This window comes from Cyanistes caeruleus, chromosome 17 (genome assembly GCF_971803275.1).
Source record: "Cyanistes caeruleus chromosome 17, bCyaCae1.hap1.1, whole genome shotgun sequence".
Classification (NCBI taxonomy): domain Eukaryota; kingdom Metazoa; phylum Chordata; class Aves; order Passeriformes; family Paridae; genus Cyanistes; species Cyanistes caeruleus.
The window spans coordinates 11,096,539-11,110,468 of NC_141717.1; the positions used below are offsets into that span (position 1 = coordinate 11,096,539).

General features: G+C 41.7%; 1 protein-coding gene across 2 annotated transcripts in view; it reads right to left on the reverse strand.

Moving 5' to 3' along the window:
- Positions 1–13,930, reverse strand: part of PRKAR1B (protein kinase cAMP-dependent type I regulatory subunit beta) — a 91,699-nt gene that overhangs the window by 20,073 nt on the left and 57,696 nt on the right. For both annotated transcript variants that reach the window (XM_086853839.1, XM_086853838.1), the window contains exons 7-8: positions 11,740–11,898; positions 2,950–3,010 (exon numbers count right to left, since the gene is read on the reverse strand). In XM_086853839.1, coding sequence (XP_086709965.1) covers positions 2,950–3,010; positions 11,740–11,898 — 220 coding nt within the window. The remainder of the gene's footprint in view (positions 1–2,949; positions 3,011–11,739; positions 11,899–13,930) is intronic.

Below are 13,930 nucleotides of genomic sequence, written 5' to 3' on the forward strand. Positions count from 1 at the left end.
TACATCTCCTCTTCATGTGCCAGCAGGATGGCCTGCCAAGTGTTTTCCTTTTCATTCCCCCACTTAAGGGAGAAAAGTTATAAAACTTCCACAAAATGTCCATAATTAAATGTAATTAAAAATGATAGGTCTGTTTTAGGATTAACAGAGCAAATGCAGTCTGTGATAGGGGTCCTCATCAGCCACCTGCCCCTGCCCCAAACCCCCATCGTGGCAAGGGACAGCCTGCACAGGGCACATCCAGGGCTGCTCAGTGTCCAGTGCCCTCCCCTGCCTTTGCTAAGGGATGGGTTCCACCTGTCCTGCCCTCGGAGAGGAGGTGCCACCTGTGACTCTCCCCAGCACCCATTTGCATGAGAATTCAAGACAGTGAATTGTACTTGAACTTTTGTACTTTGATCAGATTTGACTGAAAAATTACAGGTTTAAAAGTTATTAAAAGCAACAGATAATACAATGATTTAACCTTCACTGCCTCAAAAAGCTGGGCTGAAATTCATGTCCCAGAGCTCTGCTGATTCCCACTTACTATGAATTATTGAACTAATGTAAGTCAAGATACAGCTTCTGACACCAGGATTAGATGTGTGCCATTCCACCAGACTCTGGTTTCCCCATTTTGTTTGAAATATTGCTTAGAAGGATTGCATGAGGGTGAAAGGAAGTTCCTTGAAGTTAAAATGCCTTTTGGCTGAGCTCAGAAGGACACACTGAGTCTGGTAACAAAGCCAGACCAAAGTGCTCAAAGCACCAAAGGTAAGTTTTGGGTTGACAGACACAGCTTAATCCTTTTATGCCACTTTCTTGTTGCTGTTTGGGAAATCGTTTCTAACATTTTCCCCACCTAAAGCACTCTCCTGGTGTGTTTGTGACTTTTGCTGCAGAACTAATGTCAAAGACCAAGTCCATATTGTCCATGCAACATTCAAAAACTGCTCTGTTTGATTAAAAATTAGCATAAAATTCTTTCATCCAGACTAGAGGAGACTTTTTATTTTCTTCTTTTTTTTTTAAAGAACTCAGTAATTAACAGTGAAAAGAGTCTCTTGAAACTTCTTCACTTGGCTTTATGAAAAATTCAAAGCTAATTCTAGCTCTAGTCACGAAGTGTCTCTCTTTTGTCTAAGGGAACTGTACCACTACAAATACATTGGTTCATAATTCTTGCAAACAGAGCATTATATAGAATATTCTACAAGTTTTAGTTGCAGAGTTGAAGTATCAGATAAATTAGACCACATGCAATTTTTTTGCAATGTCTAAATTGCACATATCAATTCATGACTTTATATTTAATTAAACTCCAGAAGAAAAATTTTACACAATCACTTCTTTCATATCAGTTGATACACTACAAGCAACTGCTGATAATCTAAAAAAATCCCTAGATTTTAAAAAAAATGTGACTCTTGCAATTATATGGCTAATTACAGACACTAGACATGCCTTGGAAAAAAGAAATATAAGCAGGTAGAGGTTTTTCCACCAGGAAATCACTGAGTTCTGACCACATTAAGGAATGAAGTGAAGTTGACTTTTCAGTGTCATTTAGAGACTTCTAAAATATCTTTCTGCTTTGCAGGTGTCATCTACTTTTTAGACATGTCAAAGAGATCCTTACACATTTCCCCTAAATTTCCATGTTCCTGCAATGATGTGTTATTTTGTTCACTCCTTTTCTGTACTTAAAAAAGGTTCAAATCTTAAAGTCCTTCCTCTTTTTTTTTTTTTTTTTTAACTGAGATTCAAAAGCCACACTACAAATGAGGCTCTAATTACATTGCAAACCGCATGTTTAAGGAAGCACATCTCTGAATAACCTTTCTACTCTGAAATTGTTTTGAGATGTCTCATTGTTGTAATTGCTCCTCATTAGTGCAGGTGCACAGATTCTTTTTTTTTTTTCTTTAAATACTCATTGTAATTTGGTATAATTTGTGCTCTTAATTTAGGAAGATTTAAATTAAGCATAAAAGAAGGATTTTAAATGATGACAACTTCATTAATAAGTGAGCAACATACTTGGCCTCACTTTAAGCATAAAAATATAATTGAAAAACTCATGGATAGCACCTCTCAGAAGTTCAAGTATACTCTGACTAAGACACTGATATTTCAGGTACCTCAGCTGAATTGCAGGTGAATATCATAAAAAAAAAAACAAACAACAAAACAAACAAACAAACAAAAAAAAAAACCCAGAAAAGTTATAAGTAGAATTATAAATACTCTAATTATATAGCAAATAAATGCTGAACTGTTTTTTTCCAAGCAGCCCCAGCAAAAACATGATGTTTCTCCTACAGGATCAACAACTCATTGTTCTGTCTAACACTGTCCTCCTTATTAGAGGCTTTTGTTCTCCTAATGGTGATTGATTGGTCAGGCATTATGGGTTTGTTGTTTTTCCTACTGAAGGCCATCAAGAACATGTCCAAATTTTGTGGCTATCACATTAATCAAAGGGAAACAAAATCCCAGGACAAGAAGCTAAACAGATGTTTTAAGAATGTGAGACAGGGGCTGTAAAATGCACAGAAGAAAAAAGATCAGCACAGTTTGATTTGTTTGGTGCACACAAACACTGTATTCTTGCAGGAAAAGGCTTCTCACCTGTTCCCTGCGAGGATGTAACTGGACTTTATGACAAATTCATATCTCTGCAGTGCTTTGTGCTCTATCCACATAATCTTTACTCAGCAGCAGCTACTGAAAGTGCCAGTGTGTGCCTGCTCCACCTTTAATGCGTGCTCCAAACACATGGGCAGAGCTCAGGAAAGAATGGGAAAAACAAAAAGGGCCCTTTACACTTTCATTCCTTCAGAAACAACACAATGTGAGACCTTCTGTCTGAGCACCACTGCTTTCACTGTGCCATCAAAGACCAAAATTCATCCTGCAATGTGAATAACAGAGGAACCAACAGCCAAGTTCCAAAGGGCAACTGACCCAAAATGGAGACCTTGCTCAGGAATTCTTCGTACATCTTCCGCTTCCTCAGAGTGCTGCCCTGTTATTACAGGAGAGAGAAAAAGGAGGCAGAACATTACACAAAGTATTTTTGTGATTTCTTCCTACAGCTGCTCATTTTTTTTTTTCTCCCCTTCCAAATCTTAAGCATAGCCAGTGTAAACAGCCTCAGGCAAACGTTTCCCTATAAAATGTCTGGGCAAGTTGTATTGCTGATAAGCAAAGACAGGAGAACTCAAATTCAATCCTGCTGTAATTTCACTGACTTCACTGGTGTTACTGGACACTGCAGATGAATTCTATCCACTTACAGACATTCATTTTAAAGCCTGAACTTCCTCAATTAACTGTTTAGCTAATTCAATACAAATCTTGTTGCCAACGAGGCTCTTTGCAATTACAAAGTAGGATAAAACTTAAAATGTCTTCAATCATAGGTCCCATCCTTTTAGGTTAAAAACTCTTTAATGGCAAATGTTTATCTGTAAACCTGGTTAATATTCTGTACAGTGTTGTATCTATTGTTATGCTGATCAATCCATTAATGTTATTATTTTAACAAGATTTAAGCATTGGGGCAGACAATCCATCAATGTATGTGCAGCCACCAGCACAGTCATTCCCACTCTACTAAGATTTTGTTGTGTGATAAATTTCTAAGACACCTTCTCCTTTTCCAGTGTTTGATCAGCAAGACAGAGACCACAAGTTGCCTTCCCAGTACGTGTCTTTGAAGGTGATTCATGTAGGAATAATTATGATGAGATTTTACCAATACAAATATAACAAATGCATCCTTAATTCCTTCTGCAGTGACACACAATAGTCCCCAGGTACCAAAGAGGAACTCCAGGGCCTGCCTTGTTCCCGTGCAGTTTGCTCCACACTGGTGACACCCCAAATCACTCCTGCCCAGGCAGATTTCCTGGGGATGTCAAAGGCTGCCTTGTGCCTCCTACTCAAATCTACCTAAGGCTCAACACAAGGATGATACATGGATCTTCTCAAGAAAAGGAAAACAGAGAGACCATTTATTCATAGACTGGGCAGAGATGATGGAAGCAAATGTCAATGTCTGCCATAGAAAAAGCCACTTCTCTATTCCTCCTTCTCCAAGTGACCATCTGTGAGTCAGGAAAAGTGGTGATAGAGAAGGGAAAAGGAGAACAAACACTTTTCCCTCTGGTGTGAAAGCATTCAGAAGTGTTTTGGGTATGAAAATGGGAATGGCTGGTGTATTCAAGGGCAGAGATACAACTAGGAATTAAATATCATCCCTCCTCCTACACTTGCTGTGCAGGTGGGGCTGTACAACCCCCAGAGCACCATGAATCCTTCCAGCAGCATCAACAGGCTTTGGAACCACAGCTCCAGCTGGGGCTGCCAGGTGCTCTGGGGACAGCTCCTGTTCGTGCCCCTGTCCTGGGGTCACCCCTGCTCCCAAGCAGCCACAGCACCAGCAGGAGCTGCCACTCTTCCCAGGTAGCTCTGGATCAGAGGTGCTGGATCTGCAGCAGCTCCCGAGGCTCCCCCTGCGCAGCCCGGCCGTAACTCCGGGCTGGTGCTGACAGTTCTGCTCAGCGATAGCATCGCTAACCCTCGTCTGACCCCTCCGTCTGACAAACTCCCTCCTCAACCTCGGGGGGCCCCGGCAGCATTTGAAGTGCCAGAAAGAAAAAAGTAGAGAACTTCAAACACAGGAGGCTCTGCAAACCACGCCAGCTTCTGACAGCTCGCTGGGAGACAAAGAATGGAAAACTGGACACTGCGCAGTTGTTGCTTTCCTCCCTGCAATCCAGTGGAAACGAGAGCAGCAAAATTGACAGCTGTGGAAAACCAGATTGGTGGTTTAGTTTGATGGGCTGGGACACCCAGGGACAGATGTGGAAAATGCTTTTTAAATGACTTGCGGACACAGATGAATTTTAAGAAGCAGTAATCAGTAGCCATAAGTGATGCCTGACCATGGCTTTGAGTATTTAGAGATGCAGACAGGACCCAGGAAGGTGGGAATTGCAGCCATCCCACCTGGCCCAGAGAGGAAGAGCCCACCACTTCCTACAGGAACACAGATGTGTTATATCTTGGCTAAACTAAGCCAGGGTAGCAGTATGGAATCCACGGCAAAGACAAGTGCAAAAGCAAAACTGAAGTGGAAATAATTAAATGTGCTGTTACTATTTTTTGTATTGTAATAGTATCTAGAACCCCTCTGAACGCATAACTACGCTGATTTAAATATCCCCTCCCTCAGAATGATCCCCCAGGGGTAAGGGAGAGCGTGGGAACAGGGAAGATCTGGTAACTGGGGCTTAGGGCTGCTGTTTCCCAGCGCATGCACTGAAACCCAAGGTGGCCCAGCTCCTGACTCATCCTGGAGGATGGCTCCATCCATCCCTCCCTCCCTCCCTCTCTCCTAGAGGAGACGAACAGCAGCCTCTGGGGTGGCTGAAGAGCAGAGCTTCACCTCAGGGTGCCCAAGCAAGGCACAGGAGCTTCCTCTGCTTTTTCAGAGCATCTGAGGCTGGATCCAGGTTGGCACAACCAGACCCCAAATTCAGTTCCAGGTAGGAGAAGCCTGGCTCACCCTTATGCACTCTGTTTTTACTGGAGTGTGTTTTCCTGCTCCAGGTCTCATGAGGAGAGTGAGGGGAAGGATTTTGAGAGATCAGTACTGTAGTGCAAGCTAAAAACAAGCCAGCAGTGCAATTACAGCCAACCAACCATGTGTTTATTTCCATTGGTGTTAACCATCTTCTCTCCCATAAAACAGAGAGAGAACATAGAATCACAGGATCATAGAGTGGCTTGGGTTGGAAGGGACCTTGGAGATCATCTAGTTCCCACTTTCTTTGCCCAGCCTGATATTCCTCTCTCATCCCCTTCCAGGCATAATGCCACCTCTGGCTTCTGGTGTCCTTTTTACACTTGTTTTATTTAGTTGCTTTACCCAAATTGTTGAGGCCAGGGCTATGAACAGCAACACAATCTCCTCTCCTACCCTTCAGGTCCCTTCTGCAGAAGTGCCAACCTGTGCATTCCCTGGCACAGGTGCTGACTCTGTCCTCATCCAATATTTTCATGGATCTTCTAGAAGCAGCAGCAATTAAGACAGTACCTACATTTACAGACTGTGAGATGCTGAAAGTTCACCAGAGCAGGAAAATAACAAGAAAGGATCTAGAAACTTTAGTAATAGGACTAGGAAATAATAGAATGGGCATCCATTTGGAAAATACAACTAATAAAAAAAAATCCAAAGCAGAGATGTTTGACTTACAGAAGACCTGCAAGTTGTAAAGCCAAAAGAGATTCACAAACAGGAGGTGAGACCTGCCTCAGACTGCAACAAGAACACAGCCAAGGCTATTTTGGTCTGCACAGGCAAAGATATCATCCAGGAATGAAGTTTAGAGGCTCCATCTCCGTGGCTCAGATGTGACGGCGCCTGGTGTGCTACATTCTGTCTCGGTACCTCTTCTCCAGAAATGTGCTCCCAAATCCAACAGAGCTTGAAGAAATGCTAAAACACTCAGGGAGAGCTGATAAGGAAGGAGCAAAACAAATCCAGCCTGTGTTTGTTAGCTCAGCACTGGGATCATAGGTATGTCATCCTCATAGCTAGCATGCACTGTGGCAGGGGTTTTATGTATATAACAGTGATAATTATCTACAGATATATGACAGAAAGAGAGGGCAATTCAGTACAGCATAACTTGACATAACTCAAAGTAATAGGAGAAAATTAAGAAAATCTAATTTAAGATCAATATCAAAAAAATTTTCCAATGAAGGAATTATTCTCTCGCAGAAAAGTTTCCCAAGGGAAGCGGTAGAAATCTTACAGCTTAAGCCAGATAAAAACAATAGTAAATGTACATGAATAATTCTGCACTGGCAGGGTTCTTGATGGCATGTTTTAAAAAGTCTTTATTAATTCTGCTTTTTTCTAACCTATTAATATCTTATTTCAATAGTCGCTGCTTCTCCCTCTCCCCCCTCTCCTTTGTTCACTTTCTCCCTGGTTCTGAGCTGTCAGGCACAAGCTCATCTCCTTAAAGGCAGTGGCTCCCATTAACTACAAAGCCTCGTTAATATTCTAAGCTGCAGTGCTCCTCCCTAAGACAGTCCCAAGGAGAAACAAGAACACTCTCATTCGTCAAATCCACACAGAAAAGGCCTCAAAGCCATTTTTAGGACCATTTCATGTTGCAAGCCCTAGGCTTAGCTTAAGCAATACACAGACTGGGGAAAACGAATGCCCCAGAGATTGTAACAGGTCCTGTTCTGTTCCTATTCAGCATCTGTTCCATCTCATTTCCAACTGCCCTTTCCCTGTTTTCTTCCATTTTTTCTTCTCATTCCTCCAGTCCAATCTCTGTCCCTCCAGCACACTTTGTGTCTTGTTTCCAATTCATTTTTTCAGGTGGAGCTGTTTGAGTCCTTCCTAGAAATCCCCACCTTCAGTAAGAAGCCAAACAAATGTCTACTGAGAGGCAAAGCATGACTCAAGTTTCAAAGAAAGAGTTATCCTGGCAGGAGGTGCCAGAATGGACTTCAGGACAGCACAGCCCCATTTAATCCCTGATTAAGCTGTTCCTGAATGATGCTTTGGGTGTTCATGCTGGAGGATGAAAGAACGAGCCCCTGATCATTCTGGCCATGGACACTCTGCAGCCCACACAGTCCTGGTGCTCTCTGCCACCGATGTCAGGTGGATTGCAGCCTTTGGAGCTGCTTTGTGCTTAGACCACCACACAATCTGCATTTTATGGCAACCCAAAATCCTCCTGACTTTATTTTATCTCAGCTTAAAAAAACCCTACTTGTTAAAGAATTTGTTCTCGGGTTCAAAGCTGTGAAAAGACAGTAGGAGAAACCCAAAATAGCGTAAATAAAATGAAGTGTAACATTAGGAACTGACTATCCTTGATTTGTCACAACTTACAAACCAATGTTATAACTCACTTTCTGTGAGCAGTTTGCCACATAGGACAAATGTATTGAATCCCACACAACTCCACTCTCAGGGCCAGGTACCTTGGGCCATGGAAACTAGAGGGTAGTTAAATTATCCTGGATCGAGTCCTCCAAAAGAAGAAATTGCAAGAAATTAATACTTCAAATTTTCTCAGTCTGGGAACTGAATTGTCTAGGGGATCAATCTGATGTTGGGATACAGACATTTGCTTCTCTGGTATTTGTGGTATTTGCTATATTTAGAATACAAATATTGTACTACCCTGGGATGTTCCCCATTCCGTGATGCTCTCGAATGCAAATTGCAAAAAAGAGGGCAGCAACTGAATTCCATGAGAACCTATGGCAGAAAAATATCCTTTGCTCTCTCCCAGAAGAATGTAAGTAAATAAATGCTGAATATGTACACAAGTGTGTGTGTCTGTGCCCATGTGCACACACACGCAGAACATACACATAAAAGAATTTGCAACAGAGTGAAAAGTATGTAACTCAGCAGCGGTGATTCTATGGAGTAAATGAAACACACAGATGGACAGATATACCACAGAGGGAACATGCTGAAGTGGTTTTCTGTACCCCATGTAATACAATGAATTTCATGGTGTAATACTGTCTCAAGGACTGCAGTGAAAGATAAGCAGTTTCACTGCACATTCTGACAAAAAGACCTATCCCAACATTTACAATCATCACAGCTGCTAAAACAAACTTGTATGTGACCTTCAAGCCATCAGGGTACCTAAGCTGAGACAATGAAATATACAGAAATATATCTGTTTCAAAAAACTTCCTCTGGGACAGGCTAAATAATAAATGGATGACAACTGTAACTAAAAGTCAGCAGGAACTTTCTGCATCAGGCTTTGTCCATCCATAAAAAGGAAACCCCAAACTCCAAACCGCCTGAGATACATTTTATTCATCCCATAAACCAGTCAGGATCAATGAGACACATAAGTGGGGAAAATGGCACTAAGCAGAAATAAAACCAAGGAATTATTAAATGCAAAACAAAGGACCAAAATAGCTCCTGCAAGGAGAAATAAGGTGGAGAGTCAAGTGTCTCATGACAGGATAAATTTTTTTTGGCAAGTGTGGATCTGAAAGGCATGATTTGCAAATAAATATTTACAACTCAAATAAAATTTCAACACTTGACTGAGAAAACACAGGGCTGGTCATGGCAGGGAAGGAATGCAGACAAGAGAAATAACTATCTGGGGTTATAGATGGGCTTTATCTGACTATAGCAAAAAATCTTTGGGATAAGAAGGTCATTTATTCCTTGGACAAAAGGATTTGCAACCAGAAAATAAGAAAAGAGAAACCTGCTTGCTCCCAAGTTTTGAAACCATCTTAAATTATACATTTCAAAAGGTACCCTAAACATTACTATTCTTTATTTAAAGGCAGGAGCATTTCTATGTTCAAAATACACAGTCAGAAACTAAAAGGCAGGAAACCATATTTCTGGGAGTTGAGAGGCAGATACTACTACACTTAAACTGAGCACAGCAAAAACAGCCCCATAATGGTGGAGTCAGCTTCAAGTATGAAATGCAGCCACTGAAACATGGTGTAATTAATTCTTAGGCTTGAGGAAATGAGCAGAGAGCCACTGTAACCTGCCCTCACACGACTGCACAAAGACAGGTGTCTCATTTCACCTACAGCAATGAAATTTTCCACCCTGCACCCCTACAAATAAATGAGAAGATGACAGGATTCATTCAGTGTGGACGGGTGATTTGCATTCACCATGGACTGCATTTAAAACCAGACATTTTTTATACCTGCAGCAAATAATCTACCATGAATTATTTTCTATCTGAGTACTGGGAATACTACAATAATGCTGTCTGGGTATCTAACAGTGCAACAGACCACCAATTTTTAGTGGCCTCAGCTTGGAAAAAAGCACAAGAAGCAAGGGAGGGAGAGAAATATATCCATGTTAATCAAAAGCTCTCATCAACTGCAGAAACTGAGCTTGCTAGGTAAGGTACACAGGCACTGGTCCAAAGAACATGTAAATTAATTTGAAAAGCCCTTAGCACTACACTAAAATCAAACAGAAGTACAACCAAAACTGGCATTAAAAACATAGTCTTTTCCACTTGGGACTTATATCCTTCTAGCAAAGTCCTGTCTCTGCATCAAATATTCATCTTCTGAAGTGTGCTATCAGATGATAATGGACACATGACCAAACTTGACAGCTCACAGGGCTGGCTCTTTTTAGGTACCTTTAGCTCCATCAACACCAACACTGAAATCACCTCCAGGCAGCAAAGCCTGTGAACCTGTCCCCTCAATTCCCTACCACAAGCTTACAGGCAGCTGCAGAAAGTTTTCCTTAAAAAGCCAAGGAGTATGTACCTTGTCCTGATATTTATTTCCCTCCTACATTTCTTTGCTTTGGAATTTTGGATTCTTCCTTGTAGCTGGCAGGTTCATTACACCAGTTATCCCAGACACCACTCCACTGCATCCTTGTAGGGCATGGGACAAATAAGCTGGGTGTGCCTCTTACATCCTTTAAGAAATTCTCCTGCTCTGTGTTTTGGAAGTACCTCTCCCTGCTTGCCTGCACTGCAAACCTGTCAAAATTATTCATCCTGCTTACCCACAAGACAGAAGACAAAACACTTTTCTTAATCATTCCTCTATTTTGTCTTGGAGCCATCAGGCTGAATATTTTGGGATAGAATAAATTTCCATCAGCTGTACTCTCCTAAATGTCAGCGTGATGTTTGCTTATGTGACACTGAACTCAGCCCATGAAATAGGGAGTGAACACCAGCAGTGCTCATACAGACACCCAGCAGTCATCACAGGGTAAACAAAGATCATTTTTGCACTGCTGCCTAAGAATTAATCATTTAAGGTCAAAATCTACTCAGTTCCTTTGCTGGTTTTTCTGTTTTTTATAACACCCATTGGAAATACAGATGATCTCAAAATTGTTAGTCTGAGATCACAGTGTCATTTCCTTCAGATCAGAATGGAACAATGCAGCTTTTAGAGACAAGTCCTATTGAGAAATAAGCTTTACACAGTGTAATGTCTGTTAATTATCAAAAAGAAAGGAATATTTTATGGAGAAGGAAGATATGCACATGGACATTGGAAACAAACTCATAAAAAAGTTATGACTTTGCTGAAGTTAATTATCTGTCAAAGTTTCCATTATAAACTCACCACTGAAGAACCAACAGCAAATCCATAAGCTAGCACACGCCCCAGGTGCCACAAAGGTCTGCAGAGCGTTGCTGCAGGGATGAGGGAGTTTGAAAGGAGCAGAGCAATGAATCATTAGCAGCTACAACCCCATGGTATGTGTGGCTGGGTGCTGGCTAACAAAGATGGAGGGCACAGTCCAAGCAAGACTTTTTATTGTTTTAGTGGAGCTGGATTTACTTTCTATCACCTGCCTTGAGGAATGTAATACAAGATCAGACAAAGACTTCACAGGCAAGGGGTGCTGCTGAGAGATATTTCCAGGCTCACGATAAGGAGAGGATTTGCATAGCTTTGGTGGGTAACAGAGGCCTCCTGAGGTTTTCATTCACAGAACAGTTATGCATAATGTTTCTCAATTGCATTTCTGACTCAGCTCCTTTCTGCTGAATCCTGTCCCCTTTTCTTCCCGTTCATTCAGTTGTTCAGTGACTTTGTCATGTCCGCTCTCTTTCATGTGGAAGCACCAGAGTACTCTGAACACAGAACTGCAAAAGAAAGTAAAAAATACCAACTCCATAAGGAAACCCTTCCCCATAAACTCACCATCAAGATGCGTCTGTAGCTGTCCCTGTCGATGCCCCAGAGCTTCAGGTCTGTCTTGGCCTTGACGGTGGCAGCCCGGGGGGTTCCATAGATCAGCGCCAGCTCCCCGAAGCTGCCTCCTTCTCCAATGCTGGTCACCCACTCCCCGTTGACATAAACCTGCCATGGCACAAGACAAAAGAAGCAAAAGCAGTTTGGGGACTTAGTTGGAGTTCTCCTCCTCATTGCCAGTTTCCTAAAAGGCTGTCAGCAATTTCCTTTCTAATTGTCAATGTTTGGGGACACAGAAGGAAAACAAGAGCGTGACACTTCCGACAGTTGGTCCCCAAAGAGGGGAGCAACCTGCTCTGTGGACAGAATTTCAAGTTCTCTTGCTTCAGTACAATGACTTTATTTACTCTCTGGGTTTTCAGCTCCCATGGTTAGCTGGCATCATGTTTTCCCCCTTGTGTTCAAGGCTCAGGCAGTCAACGAGCAGAACTGTCACAACTTTGGCTTTTTATTAACACTGTCAGACTTGAAAGGAAGGAGGTTTGTTGATATGTGTAATGAGGATTACTGAAATATGCCATGGCCATGAAATGAAAAACAGTCAAAACAAGGAAATATCTTTTGAAAAGGAACTTTTTTTTTCTCCCCTAAGCCTTGTGCCTCCCAAACCCATTTAAATGTAACTATATAGATCTTATCCCTCAGTGAAGATGACCAAGGTCTTTGGACTTGAGAAGCTTTAAGCAGAATGACCCTTTAACATCAGCTCTAGAGAACTCAGGAAGCAGAGTTTGACCCACATCCTATCTAGGCACTATATTCTCTTGGAACATGGCATGGATTGATACCACTATTGCCATATTTTTCCTGGATGTTGCTTTGAGAAGAATTCCTGCACTTGAGTGCTATGTGACATCTTCCCTGGAAAAGGGGACATGCAGGTGTTCTGCTGGGCAGCTTTTTCCTCACTGTTTATTCATGAACAGTGCTGCTCACGAGCCATAAGAGTGCATGCAAAGGCTGCTGTGGACTGTGCATTCTGCAGCTTGCTACAAACTGCACAATAAACTCTATCAATTCTCTCACTGTGCCTGTGGGTCTTACTCAGGGCAGAATGTACCCCAACCTGTTACAGACCAGTAACAGCAGAAATCAAGCAGTATGGCTTTCATTTGCTTGGAAGTTCTGTGAAAAAAAATAATATGAAAAAAAGAGGCAGGTATTCTCATCGAAAGCAGAAAAGTATTGCAGAGGCAAAGACCATAACCTGACACCAATTAGTGAGTAATAAACTAGTAGTTTTTTAAAAATGCATGAGTTAGAGCTGTGCTCAAGCTGGGCATGAGAAAAGATGGTGACCAAAATAAATGAACTGGGGTCAAAGCTCAACAACCTGTCAGTATTCATTTTAATTCCATCTTCATTTTATGATGAAAAGGCGTATTACAAAATAGAGCTGGAATCAATCCCAATTTATCTTCACAATATTCAATTAAGATTTGCTCCAGCTCATACTGAGGCCAGTGAAATGCTGTTTCAGTAGGAGATGGATGAGGCCAGGAAGCAATTCTGCTGATCAAGAGACCTCTTGGGTATCAGCTGAAAAGGAGCAGCTGAACTCCAGGCAATGTGGTGGCTCCTGGTGCTCCTGGAAGATCTGAGGATCAAGGGGCTTAAAAATAAAGGGTAAAAATAATCCCAAACAGGCAGGTGGTTTCAGACTGCCAAGAAAAAGCTGAAGCCACAAAAGCTAAAGCTTCATTTCATCACCATGACAGGATGAATGTCACCCAGGAGAATATCACACAAGAGAACAGCAACAGCCTTCCCTTTCAAACTTTCACACTCACCACAGAAAGAAAATCTCACAGAACATCGAATCTACTTTTGATTCTCCTCATGATGAAAAAATGAAAGCAAAAAAAGAAGTTTTAAAAAAGCCAGGCAAACCCAAGCAGTTTCCTGGTGAAACAAACGAGTAATTCTGTGGATTCTTTTTTTATTTTTTTTTTTTTGTGAGACAAGCAGGAGAAATGGATGAATAAAATGAGGATTCTGAAAGGCTTGTAACATAGTGAGAATGTTTGAACATTTCTAAACTCTATTAGTTCATTACAAAATTGCCCAGATGCATATTTAATCGTAGGGATACCCTCCTTCTGCAGGAATTTCACTGGATGGGTTCACAGGGTTTGCTACA